At 39.4% G+C, this 18,098-nt stretch overlaps 2 protein-coding genes and 1 long non-coding RNA gene across 3 annotated transcripts; 1 reads left to right on the forward strand and 2 right to left on the reverse strand.

Moving 5' to 3' along the window:
• Positions 1–3,074: 3,074 nt before the first annotated feature.
• Positions 3,075–10,095, reverse strand: SCAR2 (SCAR homolog 2). Its single transcript, XM_078580021.1, has 10 exons — positions 9,791–10,095; positions 8,775–8,938; positions 8,346–8,469; positions 8,142–8,271; positions 7,115–7,182; positions 5,437–7,019; positions 4,167–5,242; positions 4,009–4,095; positions 3,813–3,917; positions 3,075–3,477 (listed from the first exon to the last, which is right to left on the reverse strand). Exons 1-10 carry the CDS (start codon positions 9,943–9,945, stop codon positions 3,424–3,426), a joined length of 3,546 nt encoding a protein of 1,181 aa, XP_078436147.1. The 5' UTR covers positions 9,946–10,095; the 3' UTR covers positions 3,075–3,423.
• A 9-nt stretch (positions 10,096–10,104) lies between these two features.
• On the forward strand, positions 10,105–11,937 carry LOC144706939 (uncharacterized). The gene is made up of 2 exons (XR_013582349.1): positions 10,105–11,605; positions 11,742–11,937. It is a non-coding gene; the product is annotated as an uncharacterized LOC144706939 (long non-coding RNA).
• A 3,461-nt stretch (positions 11,938–15,398) lies between these two features.
• U2B'' (U2 small nuclear ribonucleoprotein B) lies at positions 15,399–17,989 on the reverse strand. Its single transcript, XM_078580050.1, has 5 exons — positions 17,841–17,989; positions 17,206–17,378; positions 16,770–16,860; positions 15,930–16,006; positions 15,399–15,757 (listed from the first exon to the last, which is right to left on the reverse strand). The coding sequence occupies exons 1-5, from the start codon at positions 17,911–17,913 to the stop codon at positions 15,473–15,475; spliced, it is 699 nt and encodes a 232-aa protein (XP_078436176.1). The 5' UTR covers positions 17,914–17,989; the 3' UTR covers positions 15,399–15,472.
• Positions 17,990–18,098: the final 109 nt, after the last annotated feature.

Here is an 18,098-nt window from a genome sequence, read left to right on the forward strand (position 1 = left end):
TGGTGGAAGCAGGGAATAAATGAGGGATGAGATGGAGTGTATTGTGGGAAATAGAGAGGGAGACACGAGACGAGATCATGACAACATAGATGATAAATGACACAGGTGGTAGGTGACACATGCCAACGATGGCAGATGATGGTGGATGGTAATGAATAATGGTCGATACTTGATAATCATAAATCACATGCTACTTATATTCATTAAAATGATCATAAATCCATGTTCTTAATTGTTATAATCATTTATTTCACTTCTAGAATGAATTTCCAATTTTTCTTTGATGTTATGGTATTTTAACATAACTTTCTAACATTAATAAAATAAATTGAAAATTCAAAAAATGTTTATTTAAATATTTTAAGGAATTTACTATATATTTAAAATTATAAATGTAGAATGAGTTCAACTTCCATTTTTCATTTAATTTTGTTATATTAATTATGAACAAATGAAAAATAATAGTTCAATTAAAATAATATATGCACTCATACTTCGTGATTTTTTGTTTCAAACTTTTGTGTATATGCAGGATCATGATGTAAACATAAATAAATACTTCATGCTGGTGTTTGATATAAGGTTTTGTATACTGGATGGTTTATATTTTCCTTTGATTTAATGGTGAGGGGTTGATTGGTATTAAAACTAATGATGAAACATGTTGGTGAGATTTATATCCTAAAAATTACTCTATAATTCACTATGACTAAATTACATATTAATAGCCTAAATAGTAGATGATAATAATGAGGTCCATAGAATTGGCGTATGTAAATAATTACCGCCATTACTCATCATTTTCTTACATTTCAATCAACTAATATAAGAATATACACCATTTTGGGATAACTTCTCATCTTTCCAGATACTCTATTTCCCTAGAGGCTCACTGTGAATTTATCTCCAAGAAATATTCAACTTCAAAAGGCTGTATCCTTGAAACTAAGGTTTATAGAAAAGAAAACAAAAAAATAAAACCAAATTATTAACCCCTGGGAAATTCACCTCTTGTTCAAGATCCATCCACCAATATTACGCAACTAAGGTTGAATTCATATCCTCCTCCTTTAGCCAACAAATATTTTATTAAATATGTTGCTCCCATGATAATTATATAACATATTACCGAGACATCACAAAGAAATATATAATTCTGAAAAATATAATAACAAAATAATTAAGAATTGAGGATTTCTTGAAGAGTCATCTAAATAGTTTATCTTATTATTCTATTTATATTTATCTACATTTCTTGCTATAACCAGAAACCAACTAAATCTAAATTATTTAAACTCTTAATATTTTCAATATATTTTTATTATTTTAATATTTAATAATCTATAAATACCAAATTCTTCAGATATTTTTTGATTTTGTAAACTTTCAAATGCACTAATCTCCATCATAATACTTTTAAAAAACAACTTTTCTATCTAAAACCCCTAATTTTATGTTTTTTATCCCATAATAATAAATTCATTGAATTGCCCTTCAATATATCTCTCTATCTCTTACCCAAGTAAACATCATTTATTATTTATCTCTGTTTGAATCATACCCTCGACTAATCTCTTTATTTTTCTTAATTATCTTCTTGACGAAAAATTTTGAGTGACTTAGGTATGATCTGAAAATTTTTGGCTTCTCTTAAATTTTGGATGACCAACTTACAGCCATAATCTGACATTTAAGGTTTGAGAAATCCTCATGAGTCATTTTTTAAACTACTAATGGGTTCTCAGAAATTGACTCACTTAAGTAGACATGCGTCTCCTAACCCAGATTTGGTTAAAGAAATCCTGGGATATATTCTTGGGACCATGAATTTTTTGTGGAACTCTGCTTTGCAAAACATTTAGGTATCAAAGTGACATGGAAGATTGAGAACTTGGTGGACCTCCCATGTAATTTTATGGCCATTCTTACCAGAGCACCATCGCTTACAGAATTGATCCTTTAATGATAATTAGGGCCCATTTACTTCAAATAATTGTTTGCATATATGACTCCACTGTGGAAGAATGAGTATGTGCCCAAAAAGGTTTTTTTGTTAATCCAGTGTGAATGAAATAGCAGTATACATTCACGGTTAAAACAGGCCTTATGAAAGCAGAAAACTTTTGTGGGATACAAAGTCTGGAGAATTCTCTCCAATGTAGAAGAATGAATCTGTATCCAAAAGACTTTATGGTTAATCCAAAGCAAATGAAATAATATTTAAAGGACATTTTATATTTCACTGCCCCTGTAGGGTTGAACTGGCCTTGTGAAAGTACAGAATTTTATGGACTACTAAGTCTGGAGAATTCTCTCCAATGCGGGATAATATTGAACACATTAAGGATTCAAGACCCTTGAAGTAAGTGAGGTTCATGGAACTACATTGATTTGTAGTCAGTGAGATTTATGGGACTTGTATAACCGAGGGGATTTAATGAATTTCGAAGATCTAGAACCTGATGTCGAACGCACATTTAATATAAATTAATGTGAAAATAGATCTACCAACATTTCGAATTGCTGCATGATTTATTTTTTGAATTTGGATAGAACTGCATCCATGCCTGAAAGAGAAAGGCTACTAAGAAAAGTTCTATTTCACTGTCACTCTTTGGCAGCCCAACAAACATGATCAGATCTTGTAATTTAATTCTTAAAAAAGTAGGAAATATACTATTTGTTTATTATGTAAAATACCACTTAATCCATATATACATTTTAATTTATAACTGATGAAACCCATATTATATTTCTTCATCGATTACAAACGAAGATTCACATAATTTTGCGTCCGATTACGTTTAGATTCTCGTGCCCGAATTACATGCAAAGACATTGCAATCCATCGAAAAGGGTCGGCGGAGAAATCCAATGAGAACTCCTCTTGAAATATGTCGTACATACGATAGGTTGAAGGAAACATTTGTTTTTCTTACTAATCAGGATTTATATGTTCATGAATAGACATGCATTAAATGCTTAATTAGATAAACAGGAAATGCCCAATATTTCAGGTCATAAAGTGAATCCCTTCTAGCTACTTCCCTCTCTGTGTATAAAGGTTGAAATACTACAGCTGGTGTTTCCTTCAAAATTAAGTCAGCAAAATAAGTTTATAGCGTTGATGGCTTAAACAGTAAAATTTGGAGCCGATATAGACAAGCGCAGATAAAGGTCAACAATAAGAGAGCACTATACAAGAATACAACATTACCTGCCACAGGACCCAGGACCATGATTCATTTGAATGAGCCCACAGTGCCTCCAATTCTGCAACATAGGAGCTTGATTCATCGGAAGAAGTGCCAGAAAAAGCTTTCCGAAAGCTCTCATAAAATTCATTTGGCCGATCTGATGATGTGTTCATGTCTTCCCAACCAGTGCCGCTGTGCAGGTAATGGGAGAGTAGACAAAAAGATACTAGGAATCGCTCCAGCTGTCGCCATCGTCGTCCTCGTCACTTCCAGCAACCGCCTGATCCAGAGGTATCCGGCCAGTTAGTGAGGGAAACAAGCCAATCAAACCCTTTTAAGGAGAAATAAAAGATCACATGTGTGCCATGATAGGAAACCTAGGATTGGTCACAGAAAAGCTAGCTTAAGATTCAGTGAACTAGATAAGATCACGAGGGGAGGAGATTGCGCAAGACTAAAGGGATCAAGACGGAAGACAGAGAGATCAGTGACTGTAACAGCAACTGCTTGATACTTCTTCCCTGGTTGCTCTTTTAAAAGGAGGGCTACCTCTATTTAAAAGGAAAGCAATGAAGGGAGTGAATGAAATAAACCCAGATGGATTGTATCAAATACCTGGCGGATGGCATTTGCCTTCTCCAAAATGGCAGCAACTTTCAAATTTGTTGGAGGCGCCTTCATGATTGGCTTTGCTGCGGGCGCCGGCTTCAGATTGAAGGACTGGCAACAAACCCATTAAACAAAATTTCAGAGTTACAATCAGAATTTTTTTCCTTGTATTCCGAAGAAATAAATGGCAGCAGCTGCTGACCTTTTTTCTTATCTGTTCCAACAGTGCATCGTTTGTCTCATCGTTAGACTTTGCCGAAGTCTGAGCCATCTCAGAAACTCTCCTCAGCTGCAAAACCACCATAAAAAACAACTAAATACTTTGTTTTTTTATCATTCTAAAGTTACAAGGCTTAATACCGTGCTTTTATCATGGGCTGCAACGGCTTCAATGAGAGGGTCTCTGGGCCGGTTAAGTAGGGAACTGGGTCTTCTCGTAGGCCTCTGATACTCTTCTCTTGAGAAACGTTCATCTTCAGAGGCGTACATGTGGTACCCTTGATAGCCCAGAAGACTGCGTGAGGCTGCTTCTCTTGATAAGCTGGTGTCCGAAAAATAACCCTCTATAATCATCTCCTTCACCCTTCTCTCAGTTTCTGTGGATTTTGGCGACAGGAATGGATTGGAAGGCTCTGGATAAATATAAATCGGATGAATTGAAGGCGGCTGGAGAATTGGACTGGATTCATTGACATCCGTGCCCAAGAATTCTTGGCGTATCTCAATCCTCTGCAGTTCAAGGGATGAGGCCATCAAAGGTGAACCACATGATTGATCCGAAGAAGGTGATGACGTTGACTTCATTCCTTCCATTGAAGGGAAAAGGCTCGGGCGGAGCTTTCCCATCCTCCATTGAATAGGGGGTAATGGCGGAGGAGGCGGATCTTCATCTAGAGGCAGCAATTCAGATGGCTCCATCTGAACCAACTTAGTTTCTGATTTGAGAAGAGAATCAGGAATTTCGGATAAACTCAGTTCATGAGATAACTCAACTTCATTTGTACTTTTTTCTGCAGCTTCAGATGACCCTTTTAATGAGTGGCATGCAGAGACGTCTTTCTTGGGAGATGATTTTTCCAACGGAAGAGATTCAGAGGAAGCCGATGGAGATTCATTTGATGATGCACCTTCGTCAGCTTCATTCTCCTTCAAATGGCATGCATTATCTTTATGATCTGAAGTAGACTCTAATTTTAAGGTCTCCAATAATCCCACCACAGAGATTTCCGACTCAGATTCATTCTGTAGGAAAGGATTCAAAGATTTTTGGCAGTCAATTGAAGATACGTCAGTTTTTCCTTCTTCGCTTGGGCACACGTTCTTCTCTGAGAGTTCAACTGGCTCTCCCGAGTTTGAATCAGAAACCCCAAACGAATGTTTTTCTGAAGAGGCATCAGCATCGGGAATGGTTGGCTCATCAGACTCCAAATGCGAATCTGATGAAAGAAAAACGAAGGAAAATCCACAGATAAGTGGCAAATTGCTGGAATAAGATAAGGACGAATCGATTTCAAAATAAGTCTCAATTATTTTAAACGTGATTACATGATATGCAATTGAGGAAAGGACATCTACGACTTGACCACAAACAGGATTATCATGACCTGATGAGGGGCACGAGGTAACTCACCATTTACCATCGCTTTCTCATTTTCGGCAATGAAATATTCTTCACACGATTTTCCAGCAGTAATTGTCTGAGTTTGAGTTAATTTTCCAGAATATGCAACACACGTATCATCGTCATCCGAAGACAAGACATGGTCTAACAAATCTCTTGTCTCCAATAGGCCTACTGCAGAAGGAGTGCTTGATTTATCATCTACAGAAACGATTGGCTCAGATTTCCAAGGTGATGGTGCGCTTTCTACATGATCTGCTCTAGGTTCACAAAATGACGAATCTTCCAACTCATGATTTTCCACTTTAGGGAAGGCCAGTTGTGAATCTTTATCTGCAGCATGTGAGGAAGTACTTTCAGCATCGCTTAACAAACTAGCCCTAGCAGAATCAGAATTTGATGACTCGATTCTTGAATTTTCATTGTCTGCAACCTTGAGATTCAAATCAGCTTGATCAGCAGGAGAACCTGAAAAAACAATTGAATTCCCCAATCTTAGAAGAGGATTAGCATCCCCTAGCTCGTCATTTTGTTTCTGATCTTCAACCAGATCAGATGGTATCGAGTTCATCTCGAATTCCTGAATTGCCGAACCATCTACGGGCATATTTTCACGACAATCGCACACGTCAGAAGTTTCACCAATTTCGCCCGCAGCAGATGCCTGATCTACAACAGCAGATTTATTGTTCTCAACAACCGAATCAACAGTATGGATGACACTGGTTGAACTTTTCATATCATTCACGACAAAGTCTCCAGAACATTCATCGCCAGAAATATCACCTCTTCCTTGATAATCTGGTGCGCATGCTCCTTCTCGATCCTTGATGATGCATGGAGGCTCCTCTGAAGAACATTGAGAAGGTAATAATTCGTGGAAGTTGAGCGATTTTTCGCAAGCACCATTGGAAACTTCTTTGTTAGGGAAACTATCATCGCCAGAGTAAAATATTGGCTCAGGTAGATGATCATGCTCATCATTAGAACCCAAATTCGGATATTCCTTGATAAAAGTGATACGATCCTGCTTACTCTTTGCCTCACCATCCGTTTCGATCTCTGATTCCATTGTCGCAAGGGCATCCAAGTAATTTTCCAGTTCACTTGCAACATCATCAGTTCTGTAGTCATTAAGACTGCTACTCAACTTGCTATCAGAGGAGTGACTAACATCCATTTGATAACGGTCAGCAAGAAGTAATGGCTTTTTATTATCTGGTTCACAACGTTTCTTCTCCAACATCTCTTCGGTGTTAATTGAATTCTGGACGTCCATTTTTTGACTTGCATTAAGGGAATTACGCAAGGTTTTCTCTTTGAAACCTAGCACCCAATTTGGAACATCAGCACTAGAATCACGTTCTTGAGGCAATGATTCAACCGGCATGATTGCATGAATCTCTTTTTGGGAATCATTGACGGAAGTCTCTGGTAAAGCAAGGACTTCAGCTGATTGTGAATCGAGAATGCTCTCCAGATATTTTTTCTCGATGTCTATCTTGAGATTCAACTGCCTTTTCTTCAGCCTAACGTGCTTCACTTGTTCATATTGATTATCAGGCGTTTGATCCACGGGCAGAAGTTCTGATCTGGGAATAAAAATAGTAAGAACCAAAAAGGCATCAATAAAAAGTTGTGCCGCAGTAAACTACTCATAAAACATTAACCAAGACGGTGTTCTTACTTGTCGTCCGCTGGAAGTGGTAAATGAAAATCTGAAGTTACACCATTCTTCCCACGAGGCATCCTTTTCTGGTTTTCAAAAAATACTCATATCATTCGTTACGGAATTCACCACAAAAACCGAAAAGTTTAAGACAGAAGAGGGAGCCGCATTAAGAAAGATCACTTATGCCCTGCCTTAAAAAATTCAACAGGACCAAATATGATCGATTCTTTTGGAAGACTAAGGTTTGAGTCAAGATGAAGAAGTCAATTACCTATAAAAATATGGGAGAATGACGAGACATCATGGGCAGGTTAGTAGAAATAGCAACAAGTAGACTACAGAATGTAAAGAAATAATCACAATATGTTTGCACGATAATTTATCACCTGTTTAATACGCTTTTGCTTTACCAACAGCTCTTAACAAGGTGGTCAAATTTTAAAAAAGGAATTATTGCCCGAATGTAAAGAAGCTAGGTACCTTGTCTTTGCCCGAGATGTAAAGAAGATCAGTAAAAAAATTATTAAAAATTATCGAACCATAAAAAAGAAAAAAAGTGTTTAGCCTACACCTAAAAACAAAGTGGTTCAAGTTTCTACCAACAGTTCTGGGAATCTTAAGGAAACGCAAAGAACTATATCGCAGCAGCATCCAAAAAAAGCAATTTCAGACAACCGACAAACTTCAGCACCAATTGTTTTATATAATCAAATATGAGCAAACTTAGCGGTGGATTTAACAAAAAGTAAATAAACAGAGTGATACGTTCCCGTATTGGGGATGTGTCAATAGTCAAATGTAAACCAACATTCAATGAGATAACCGCATTTCAAGTGTCGATAACAGAATAGGGGGTCGAGGATAGGAGAGAGGTTCCCGGGTCATATCACAGAGACAAATGAATAAAAATATCACCAAAAACTGCAGCATAATTAATGTCCTTATTTCTCGTATCGGTTTTCGTTTGCTTGTGGAATATATACGAGTAACATGATGTATCAACAATGGAGCTATGGGATAAGACAACCAAAAAAAACTGCACCTTATTTTTGTGATAACCCCTTTCTGGGTGATAATCAGCTTCCACGTTTCCCCCAGAGACAAAGTTCATCTTAAAGAACGATGGATCAGAATACCTTTTCAAGCACGCACCATCTTCAGCACTGTCAAACCTGACAAGAAAATAATAGAAGCATAAATGTGAGTGCAATTTAAAAAGCCGGCCCAACCAGCGAAGAAGACAGACTTGTCAAGCATGAATAGCCGTGGAGGACCCCTGCTTTCTTCATAACAATCTAAAATGAATCGCGGCATGTCTTCTCTTGTAACCAAATTCTGATCAATGTGAAGGTTAGGGTGCCAATCAACTCCTGTACATGAAAGAGATGGGCATGAGCCACAACAAACAGCACACTACCCAAATAAGGTGCCATAAAAATCAATTCTGGGGGTCAAATGACAAGCTTTGGGCATTAAAGGACATAAATTCTCTATTCCAGGAGAATTTATCTTCTTCTAGCCTGATCAATGTTCACATAAATTTAAGCAGCAAAATACTAGTCTTCGGAACAATAGTAAACGTTCAGAAAAATTATGAGGGAGAACAGAAATTTAATTACCTGTGCCTGATAAAAATTTACTAAAAAATGATAAAAGAAGAAAGTGGAGCTCTAACCAGAATTGCTATTGAGTTGAGCTTTCTCTTTCAAATTAAAAAATCCCTTCTCGACTGCTGGGAACTCTGCCTCCAACTGCTGAACGCGAAGCAAAAGCCCATGCCCCCGGGAAGAAGTTGCCATCACTTCCTCATGCAAATCATGAAATATCTCAGCGGCAAACCTGATGAATAAAAAATTGATATTATAAGAAAAGAAATCCCATTAGGATAATGATGATCTGTATAGCAAGCACCTGAATATCAGGCGATCTGTTATACAGTTGAGCCAGGAAAACTAATCCAAAGAGCAAAAAAAATACAATATTTTGTGTCACAGCATATGGCAGAAAGCCAAACTGAAGAAGATGAATTGAATAGGGTAATACTGCATGTAATAAACTTAAGGCCAGTAACCCCTCTTTTAGACTTATTTTTCCTTGAGATCTGTTTCATGGAAGATATTGCACTTACTTGGATTATCAACAGGTCATGATTAAGAAGAGTCAAAGAAGAACGAAGAATTAGGTTATAAACAGGAACAATAATCTTTGCAGGAATTCATCGTTCTGAAAACCAAAACGTCGTCAGATTCCAAGGATAAATCGCCGTTAATGCGCCAACACCTTAACGGCCACTTAAGAACCAAATACCATCTTTCTCAAGAAAAAAGAAATACCAAAATTTTAGATTTCAAGCTCGAGCATATCAATGGGTAGCTTCAACAAAAGGAGATACAGTGGCCGTAGACTCACCGTAATAGAACACGGCACATACCCAGACAATCATAAAAATGCAAAAAAAATACAACTGGAAGTGACAGATTCCCGCATAAGCCCGTTTCTAGCATAGTTACCACGAAGGACTAAAAGCGACAAATCCGAAGAACATGACAAACACGCCAAAGGGAGAACAATCCGCAAACTCATTCTCAAACTAGCCAGCAGAATTCTCCACCCCGCATCCCCAAATCAAGCCCAAAACACGAAATTCCAAACACCCAGATCAAAGAACCCCGGAAGCTAGTCGAATCTTACTCAGCCAGGTCACCCAGCTGCCGGAGGATGCCCACCAAACCAGCCATGGCCACCCCCTCGAGCAAGGCCTCCGGATCTCCCTTGTCCGCCGCTCCATACAACCCAGGATCCGCCAGCCCGTACTCATTCCTAATCTGGTACCTCACGATCGGCATCTCTCACCCGAATGCAGCAAAATCCCAAATTTCCCTCGTCTTACATTTCCCACATCGAACGCCTCGCAGAGTCTCCGGGGAGGACGACGACGACTCCAGCGCTAGAGAGAGAAAGAGTTGAGAATTGTGACTGAGGGAGACGGAAGGATCTACCGTTTAGCGAGTGTTTGAGCTTTGAACAGTCGTTAATGGCGGAATTACACTTAATCTGCTGTCATTAGGGTGTGACGAGGATTTGGAGATGTTGAATCGGCGATGGGGGAATCACTGATCGGACGGCTGTGAGGGGCCGAGGCGGTGGGCCTGGCGTGGTGACTTGACAAGCATTGAAGTTAATGGGCCCGGGTGGTGAAGTGAGCGGCCCATCTTGTCAGCGAATAAGGACGACGGTAGGCTTGCTTTCCCCTTTTTGGGCGGATCACAAGTTTCGTCCGCTTTCGATGAGACGATCGGATCTGTGATACATCCTCTCTCTCTCATCTCTCTTCTATTTTATCTCTCTCTCCTCTCTCCCCTCGCTCTCTTCTATTTTATCTCTCTCTCCTCTCTCCCCTCGCTCTCTTCTATTTTATATCTCTCTCTCTCTCTCCTCTATCATCTTCTTCCTCTTCCGCTCGCTCTTCTCTTTCCTCTCTCTCTCTCCTCCCTCTCTCGCTCTTCTCTTTCCTCTCTCTCCTCTCTCCCCTCGCTGACTCGCTCTTCTCTTTTAAGTCTCTCCTCTCTCGCTGCTCTCCATCCTCTCCGCTATCTATCCCATTATCTTGCTCCTCTCTCTCTCTCTCTCTCTCTCTCTCTCTCCGCGAACCCTCTATCCGCATTTTCTCTCTGCTCTCTTTTCTCTCTCTTCTCTCATCTTCTCTCTCTATCCCTATTCTCTCTCTCCTCTCATCTTCTATCTCTGTTCGCTCATCTTCTCGCTATCCCTATTCTCTCTCTCCTCTCATCTTCTCTCTCTGTTCGCTCATCTTCTATCTCTCCTCGCATCTTCTCTCTCTGTTCGCTCATCTTCTCTCTATCCCTATTCTCCCTCCCTCTCATCTTCTATCTCTGTTCGCTCATTTTCTCTCTCTATCCCTATTCTCCCCCTCCTCTCCTCTTTTCTCATTGTTCGCTCGCCCACTCTTTGTACTTATAGTTCCAGATCGTCCGGGACGGTGGAAGATGGGACGAAGATCGTCCCATCCGACCACAGAATCAGTCCAGGGACGCGAACTGGAGAGTTTTTTTGTCTGAGACCTCTGAACGGGACTATTTTTTCGTCCAGGTGGACGAAAACCGTCCCGTCCGTTTGGCTCGGGATGAATTTCTGTCCCGGTTTTCGTCCAACCTCGTGGACGGGACGAAAAAACTGTCCCGTCCGAATCCCTGCACTAGTATAGTTCCATATCATTTGGGACGTGGACGATTGACGAGACAAGACGAAGATCATCCTGTCCGACGTCTGGAATCAGTCCAGGGACGCGGACGGGATGTTTTTTTTGTCCATGTGGACGAAAACCGTCCTGTCTGTTCGTCTCTGGCGAATTTCCGTCCCTGTTTTCTGATATGATCCACCACTGTGTATATATTCAGAGGAAGCCACAACATCGGCCCAGCCCATGGACTCTCCAATTTAAGCCTCACTCTTGAGAGTAGAGGCCAGGAAAAAAAAGATATTGCTGTGAGTCTCTCTCTCTCTCTCTCTCTCTCTCTCTCTCTCTCTCTCTCTCTCTCTCTCTCTCTCTCTCTCTCTCTCTCTCTCTCTCTCTCTCTCTCTCTCTCTCTGGTTGTGACCTCCATCCTCCTCATTCTCGCAGGTGGACATCGCTAGCCCTAACGAGGATGCCCTCCTCCCTCTGGCGAACCTTCGCCATTCCCTCACCATTCCCATTCTTTTCTTCTTCCGCCGGAACATCTCTTCCTCTCCTCTCCTCTCAGACACTGATCTGTTTCACCAAATTGAGACTTGAGTTCTATTGAGTATACAAATTTAGAGTCGTTGCATCCATACAACATCCGGTCCCGAATCGGGATTGTATCATTTTCGTTCAACCTCGCGGACGGGATAATTTTTTCGTCCTAGGACACCCATTTCCTCTATTCTCTCTCTGTACACCCGTTCTTCCTTTTCCCATTATCTCTCTCTCTCTGTCTTATCCCTCTCTATCCCTATTATCTCTCGTCCTCATTTTCTCTCTCCTCTCTCTCTACATATATAACTAGGGTTTGACGGTCCCGGTCCGGTCCGGTTTTCTGGCATGGACCTAAACCTTACCTGAAGTTCGGTCCGGTTCTGGTCCGGTCTTGTTCGGTCCCGGTTCAGTCCGGTAGGGGGGGTGGCGGAGGAGCACAGGGGTAACAGAGGCATTGTACGCGTGGAGCAGCGGCGATAAGCGCTTGGGGCGGGTAATGGGAAGGGGCGATGGGGAGGGGGATGGGTTGTGCGTGGGACAGGGTCCGGTCCGGTTTTTTGGCATGGACCAAAACCTTACCTGAAGTTTGGTCCAGTTCTGGTCCGGTCTTGTTCGGTCCCGGTTCAGTGCGGTCCTACCGGTCCCCGGTCCAAAATGTCAAAGCCTATATATAGCCAATATCTCTTCCTCTTCTCTCTCTCTAGACCTATTATCTTATTTTCTCTCTATATATTTATCTTTCTCTCTGCTCCCTCTCTCCATCTATATTTTCTTGTTCCTCTCAAATCCTTTCTTTCTAAGAGATTATCTCCATCTCAGGTACATTCGTCATCCACAATGGTCATTGGATTCCTCTTTCATAACTTGGCCAAAACAATTACGTCTACTGGATTACTATTGATTTCAACATCTTGTTACTGATACCATTATGAAGTATTATCTGCTGTCATGATTATCATCAATATTATCTAGTTCAAGGGAAATTAAGATTTCTTTATTGAGGAGAGAAGAAGATGAAAATGTGATATTATCAAATCATTACACAGTTAAAAAAGCCTTGTAAACGCTTGTGTGCTTGAAAAATAAGGTGTTATTATATAAATCGTAATATATTTCTTTGTAAATCAATTAAACTGTATATTAATTTTATTACTGTGGTGGCTTTCCTGGATAAACGAGTAGCAGTTCATTTATATGGAGCATCAAATAATAAAATATATGAAAATATTTGGGTAAAAACAGATGCTTATGTGTTATCCTCACAAAGAAAACATCTGTGAAATTGGATTTTAACTAAGGTGTCTATTAAAATCCAAGCCTTTTGTTTATTAAGATATCGAGTATTATTGTTAGGCCAACGACATATTCTTAAGAAATGCTTGAATTTTCATGGTCTTTTTTCACCGTGCAAGAGTTTGTTGATATTTCTCATATTCTTATTCCTTTTATAAGATTCAACATTCACACAAAATGTCATGCTTTGACTCCAAAAGATATTTCACCATCCATTTTTTATTTGGTAACAAATTGCATCTTTTTGTCACTTGATGCTCCTCGTGAATGAGTATCTGTTATTTTACCCATACAATGAAAAGTTAGTTTTAGAAACAAAATTTTAAGTCACTTTGTTTGATTAAAAAACAGTAATGTTCACAAACCAATAGTATTTTGGTTAGCACAGCTTTTTGGATTTTTAAATATTACACCTAACATTCTTCATCTTCTTTCATCTGGAAATTTTTATTGTCCAAAAGGTTTGATTGCTTTCTGATTGCCCAATAAAAACTCTCACATAAAAATTTCAGTCTATTGTTTCATTCTGAAACAACATTAAATGTTTAACAACATAACATTCTTTTCAAAACACAAGAGAATTCATGATTTTTTAACAATTTAAATGTTCCTGGATAGGAATCTGACATGATCCTTGATGTAGGGTCATATTGGGGAAGGGGGCTAGACGAGAAGCGTGGATGTTCCCCGGTTGGAGAGTTGAACGTGAATGATCTGAGAAGAGGTCGATCAGAGGAGGCAGGGATCAAGTGTGGACAGGTCATCTAAGGACACATTGAGGTATAGACGATCATGAGGGATGGAGATTGTTGAGGGAGAGAGAGGAATTAGACATTGAAAGGAGAGACGAGTGGCCTTACTTCATTCTTCTTGGCCCCATCCTAAGGGGGACTGCCCTATTTAAAGGAAATACAAGCGTCAAATGAATAATATGCCCGTTGTGGGCTAGCATGATGATACTACCCCTAGATAAGACGAGCATTGTATCAAAATCATTTCATAGTCATTCACCTTAAATATGAAACTTGATTTGGATGATACAATTTCACATATTTCTTTCTTTTCTAAACACTATTCTCTTCTTCAGCTATTAGTACACGGTATATTCTATATGCAAGATTATTTGTGAATTTATTAACAATACAATAACTTTTCATAGTTTCTCCCGCTTCCAAATGCTTTTAGTTGGCAATATTATTTCTCGCTCTCTGTCTCTCTCTCTTCATGTATGAATGAATCACTGAACTGTGTATCTTTTTTGTCTTCAATTATACCCCCCAAGAGTTTCTAGGTTCTCCAACGCTCTTATTCTACACTTGAATTCTCTGAAGGAATGAATTGTTATCTCTTGTCCACTTCATAAAACTCAACTTCAGTAACAAATACTTTCAATTTGCTATTTGCTTCAAAAGAATATTTTGACTTTGACTTTCAAACACATCAGTTTTCATGTCCACTTAAACAAAAAAATAGTACTTTCATTATACGGAGCATTGATTTAAAAGCAGAAAAAAATGGGAGACTGACTTGTTCCTTAACCCCTTTTAAGGGCAGTCATGTCTTTTCACTTTTGCATGTTCCCTTTAAATGAGGGGCTTCCCTTAGGATGGCAGCCAAGAAAGGGTTTTGTTATTGGAAGTGCTCACCCCTTCTCCCCTCTATGTCCGAACCCCGTCTCTTCTCCTAATCGTCTCTTCTTCACCGCATCTTTAGGCAGCTCATTGTCAGTCTATCCATAACCCCTCCGTTCTCTTCTTCATCTCAGGAACCCTCTTTCATCATCAAAATTACACTGAAGATGATGCATTTTTGTATAGTTTAAAATGTTTAAGAAGCAATATATGTAAGGTGCAGAGGGTGACTTCTTTTTGGAATCCAACAGAGAACGCTGAAATCAAGTTTAGAATGCTCACTGAGATGCATCCAATAACAAAAATGAAAACTGGACAGAAGATTCTTGCGATTTCATATTTTGATGTATTATTGACTGAATCATAATAACTTACCTTTAAATCATACAAAAATTTAATAATGAACATAGGTTTTCCTTTGAGGAGAGATTTTTGAAATTTATTCCCATCTAGATTTATTTGAAAACGGGAGACGTCATCGTATTCTTGATGACTTAATGCCTATCAGAATTCTTGCACATCCAGAAAGGAGATATCAGAGTCTGATCAATAGTACATTTGTTTTGAATGCAAAATTGATTGAAGTTCAGTTCTTGGGAAAAAGAGTACAAATTCATTCCCATGAAAACGAAACATATTGACAAAATTCTTTCTTGAATCCTTTAAAAAAGACATAAAAGTCTCACCTGTTTAAACAGAGAAAGGGAAAGATCATTTCTTGGCGTAGGAGATGGCCATGGGGTTCTGGGGGGTAATTTTAAAGCTCTGGAGAGCCTGCATAGCGATGGAGGACTGCATGTCGTCATCGAACTCGACGAAGGCGATGCCAGGCTTGGCCTCAACCATCCTCACCTCCCTGAAACCCGGGTACTGCTGGAAAAGAATCTGCAGCATCATGCTTGTCGTCTCATGTGGTAGATTCTGCACGAACAGGATATTATTTGGCGCCGCAGCCATGTCTTTAGCGCTTGGCTTTCCTGCTCCTGCCTGAGAAGCCTGTAAATTGAAAAACAATTACGCCCGCGCATCACTCAAATCAAATTGAAATGATAAGTAATAGCCTATGGTTGGAAATAATTCAGCGTTTTTTTTTCATCTGACACTCTGATGTCTTATTGTAAGTCGAGTCTAAAACAATTGAATGTTTGATCAGAAACAAAGAGCTGACCCCGTTGACTTCCTCGCGCGGGCCACCAGTGGCCGCTCCAGTTTTCTGTGCCTCTTCGGCTTTTCGTTTCGTCTCGGCTGCAACAGCGATTGATAGAGAATAATGGTCGTGAGTTTTTTTGCGGATAACAAAAATTCAACTTAAATGCCTACAAAGCAGGACGAAGGGAAAAAGCAAAAATTAAAAAAAGATTAAGATACTGATTGCAAATTTCATGATCACATACTTCAAATTTAATGATACCAAACAGAACGAGACAAGGTTCCCTTGAAAATTCCTATGTCGGGGTAAAGTTTATTCTGCTCCCATTACATAGCATTAATGAAGTCGGCTGATAATGACAATTCATCGTCATCATTTTTTTTTGAATGAAATCATCATCATCATCCATGTGTGACTTAGACAAACGTCAATTATGACAACGACTAAATCATCATCCATGGGTTGGAAGATGATGCGAAATCTTGGAAATCTGTTGATGGTGACGATGATGAAACATCATTGCCCACTCATTATCTTCATCGCTGACGCCAAACGAAGGTTGATGACGATTGACAAATCCGTTGCTTTTTTTATTGTGATCCACAAATGTAGACATGCCCACAAAACCTTCACGATTCAGCCTTAAAGTTCAAATCCTTTTATTGGTAATGGCAATAAATGATACTGATCGTTGCTTGCTCAATCAGACAAAGAATATTAAAATGGAAATTGAAAAGGAGGAAACGCAACGAGAAGCGCATGGCCACTGGAAATCATCCATTGCATGATGCGATATAACAAAATCAAGTCTAGAGGAGCTGAATAAAGGGCCTTGAGCCTCAGAGTTTAATAACTAACCTTTTTCTTGTTTCTTCCTTTTCTCTTTTGGATTATCTGTGCCTTCTTCCCTGGCAATACAATCAGACTTTGTCTTGGCATATTGTATTCTCTGTGCAGGGAAAGATACAAAATCAGTGGACATTCATAAAGAGCATAAATGAAATGGTGAATCAAGCGAAAAAATTACTCCTTATTTTTTCAACAAAAAAAACATAGAAAGGGTGTATGGGATAACAGGAAATTCAAAATAGAAAAATAAAAAAATCACTGTAGAATCAATAAATACAGGTACTAAAATTAACAGGCATATCGCACACAGTGCACAGTAATATTGGGTGAAGAGGTTACGTTAACCAAGACCTGAACAGAGTGAAACTACAAAAAGATCTATTCAATGACAGACAAGATGATGAAATTTCAAGAGACATTCGCACAAAAGTAACCTCGTACGCACCATTGGTTTGTCGTAAAACGGAAAATTCTGCATCTGGCGTACTGCAGCACTTGCAGCGGGGACTTCACTGAATACAACCCATGCTTGACCCCGCAGTTTTTCAGTTTTCAGGGCGACAAGGTCTAGAATTCTTCCATATTGAGAGAAGAGCGCGTAAAGGGATCTCTTCAATTCTGTCAAAATATGAGAGAAATGGACAAATTGAAGGAAGAATGCCAACGAGCACGCATGAAACTAACACACTCCAACAAGATCAAAGTACACCCTTTATTTTTTTTTGGTACATTCATTAAAAACTGTAACCGCAAGTTTTTCGCCAAATTTTTTTTCCAGATTCCTTGTCAACATTCAATTGTCCCAGAAGTTTTTTCCCATAATTAAGTATCGGAGGTTGCTAGCTCGCACTTGTTTCCTGAGGATGCCAGGCGACAAGCAAAAAAAAAAAAACAAACTGCGCCTTCGGGAGATTCGTCCCGCAACACAAACCAGCTCCTTTAGTCCACACATCTACCGCAATAGTCGAAAAAACGCCCAAAGAACGGAGAAAAAAAACTACACTCCTAAAACCCTAATCCCGGAAGGGAACAACCAAACAAAAACAATAATCAAAAGAGCTAGTCGAAGCGCAAATTCACCTTCTTTCTTGATCTTCTCATTGAGATTCTTGATGTAGATGGTCTTGTTCGGGGGGATGTCCCCGGAGAGCATGGCGGCCGCTCGCTTTACAAACCGATCGCAACGTTGAACAGAGATTTAAGCTTTCTCAGAACCCATCTCCTGACTTTATACTTGAACCCATTTATTTCCAGTAAACTAATATTTTATTACAAAAAATGGTACGTGGACTTAAAGCGTCATCCGTCGTCCGTCCCCGACCTTTAGTATAAATTGGC

This window comes from Wolffia australiana, chromosome 1 (assembly GCF_029677425.1).
Source record: "Wolffia australiana isolate 7733 chromosome 1, ASM2967742v1".
Taxonomy (NCBI): Eukaryota; Viridiplantae; Streptophyta; class Magnoliopsida; order Alismatales; family Araceae; genus Wolffia; species Wolffia australiana.